We start from the raw sequence: 2,553 nt of genomic DNA on the forward strand, positions 1-2,553 counted from the left end.
TATGGGCATAACACATGGATGAGCTATCCAACTAGAACAGCTATTCAAAGAATTGCAGAAAACATCCTCTGAAGATCTTATTCAGACATGTAAGATGAAAAAGGTAGTAGGAGCGCCTGGGTGGCTCAGTCGGTTAAGCGACTGCCTTCGGCTCAGGTCATGATCCCGGAGTCCCGGGATCGAGTCCCGCATCGGGCTCCCTGCTCGGCGGGGAGTCTGCTTCTCCCTCTGACCCTCCCCCCTCTCATGCTCTCTCTATCTCATTGTCTCTCTCAAATAAATAAATAAAATTAAAAAAAATCTTAAAAAAGAAAAAGGTAGTAAAACATAAGTACAACTAAACTAAAATACAACTTTGGTGCAAGAGGAAAATGGAGAAACTTCAAAGCAAAATGATAAAGAAAAATCAGCAATCGCTAATGCCTCTACAATTAGTACAGTTACTAAAGGTTCTCAGCCACTAAAAACTAAATTTGTGAAAGATTAAATAGACGACACAAAGGAAAAGCAGTCATCCGGAGAACTGACATGTGTATCATACCTTTTTGATGAATTCGTGACCCATATTACTACAAATTGAATTTTAGTCTACAGCCTGAAACAGGACCACTACTCAATCTCATTTATCCAATACATGAATTCAAAGCCTTCACAAATAAACACCCACAGAAGAAATGTTAAGGTGAAATTTAGCAATGAAGTTTTTCAATTTTCTTCAGTTTGTAAGAAAATTCACTTACTAATGGCACCATTCATTTTGGAGTCAAAGGCAAACCTTATGAAAAAACTTTTGACATGAAAGTCACCAATTGCACCAAGGAAGCTCTCACTGACTACTTCAAACTGATGATCCACCAGTATTTTGAAGACCATCAGGTCCCAAAAGCAATGAAGTAGAGTTGAGAGCCAAGATTTGTAGACATTTTACTGCCAAACAGTAAGTATTCTGACAGATTTGTTATTGAAGTGAATGTCATTCAAAAGTACTCTGAATGTGAACATGATTACTTCCAGACTAAAATGCAAAATCACAACAACAGAACATGGAAACAAGATCCAAAATACTTAGTCTTCATTCAAGAGAGGGGCAGATCTAAGGACATCATGAAAAATAATGCAGATTTCAGAACATTTAAATTAGATTTAAAAGCACTGGCAGATCTAGAAAAGAGGCAGAAGAAAAATGCAAAGTAAAAATGAATAAAAAGGAGAGTAAGGGACCAACACTTGTTAAATTGTTGAGAGGAAATCAGGGTTTGTTTGATAATTCATACCACAACTAGTACACATTCTTGTAACAAATAAATGCCATCTGAATCAAATAAAACAGCTAGATCTCCTAAAGGAAATTAAATTGTTTGCTCTGTTGGAGTTTAATCCCAAGTCTGTGAGCAAGGGGTCAGTCAAAGCTTACAAAAAAAGTCAAGTAGCAAACCTTCACTTTCCAAGTCTGTACATGGAGGGGAAAGCTATACAAAATGCAAAGATTTCTAGTCTGAATCTTTTCAACAATGCAGCTGGATTTTCAGCAATGGCAGGTTAGACCTTAACAGTGAAAAATATAAATCCTTAGATCCAAGTTCCTGGCAAAGAGAAAGACTATTACTCTCTATTACTCTATTATTCTCCATGGGTGACCCAAGAGACCTCCTCCTTTCTACCAAGATCTCAAATGACTGAAAAATATATTGTGTATTTGTGTACACTTACACATATGTCAGGGATGTAAAGATCTACTTGAAGCAAAATTAACAAACCAGTAAAATGAATTATCAAGCTAATGTATTTCTGACTTAAATCTTGAAGAGATAAATGGCACTATTCTTAAACTAAAATCTGTCACTCAACCTTTAAAGAGATTTTTGCTCCATTGATTCATCTAACTGTCCTTCTGAAAAAGGAAGAAAGTTGTCATGACCACTCTGGAAATTCTCTGTAAAATGAATATGAAGGTACAGTCTTAGAGAAGGACAAAAATAAAGTATTTGAATTCTGGCATCAAAAGAGGAAGACTTCTATCGAGGTGGTAAAGTATCACGGTAGAACTTCAATTTTTTTTCTATAAAATGAATAAATAAGAAAGGCTTGAAGCAACTACTGGGTATTTACCCCAAAGATACAAATGTAGAGATCCGAAGGGGTACATGCACCCCGATGTTTATAGCAGCAATGTCCACAATAGCCAAACTATGGAAAGAGCCAAGATGTCCATCGACAGATGAATGGATAAAGAAGATGTGGTGTATATATACAATGGAATATTGTGCAGCCATCAAAAGGAATGAAATCTTGCCATTTGCAACGATGTGGATGGAACTGGAGGGTATTATGCTGAGCGAAATAAGTCAATCAGAGAAAGACATAGGGGAGGGTATGTGCTGTGGTGAGCGCTGTGAATTGTGTAAGACTGTTGAATCACAGACCTGTACCTCTGAAACAAATAATACATTATATGTTAAAAAAAAAGAAGAAGATAGCAGGAAGGGAAAAATGAAGGGGGGGAATCGGCGGGGGAGACAAACCATGAGAGACTATGGACTCTGAGAAACAAAC

General features: G+C 37.0%; 1 protein-coding gene across 1 annotated transcript in view; it reads left to right on the plus strand.

The window, feature by feature from the left end:
• Positions 1–349: 349 nt before the first annotated feature.
• The window catches only part of SAMD9 (sterile alpha motif domain containing 9), a gene marked incomplete at its 5' end in the record, with an annotated part of 5,308 nt that continues 3,104 nt past the window's right edge, over positions 350–2,553 (plus strand). Inside the window, 10 exon segments of the mRNA XM_081799693.1 lie at positions 350–554; positions 557–656; positions 658–727; positions 730–1,159; positions 1,162–1,286; positions 1,289–1,502; positions 1,505–1,651; positions 1,654–1,935; positions 1,938–1,991; positions 1,994–2,101. Of these exon segments, the coding sequence (XP_081655819.1) occupies positions 350–554; positions 557–656; positions 658–727; positions 730–1,159; positions 1,162–1,286; positions 1,289–1,502; positions 1,505–1,651; positions 1,654–1,935; positions 1,938–1,991; positions 1,994–2,101 (1,735 nt within the window).

The sequence above is a fragment of the Leptonychotes weddellii genome, chromosome 12 (assembly GCF_054177405.1).
Source record: "Leptonychotes weddellii isolate Sample4059 chromosome 12, ASM5417740v2, whole genome shotgun sequence".
Lineage (NCBI taxonomy): Eukaryota > Metazoa > Chordata > Mammalia > Carnivora > Phocidae > Leptonychotes > Leptonychotes weddellii.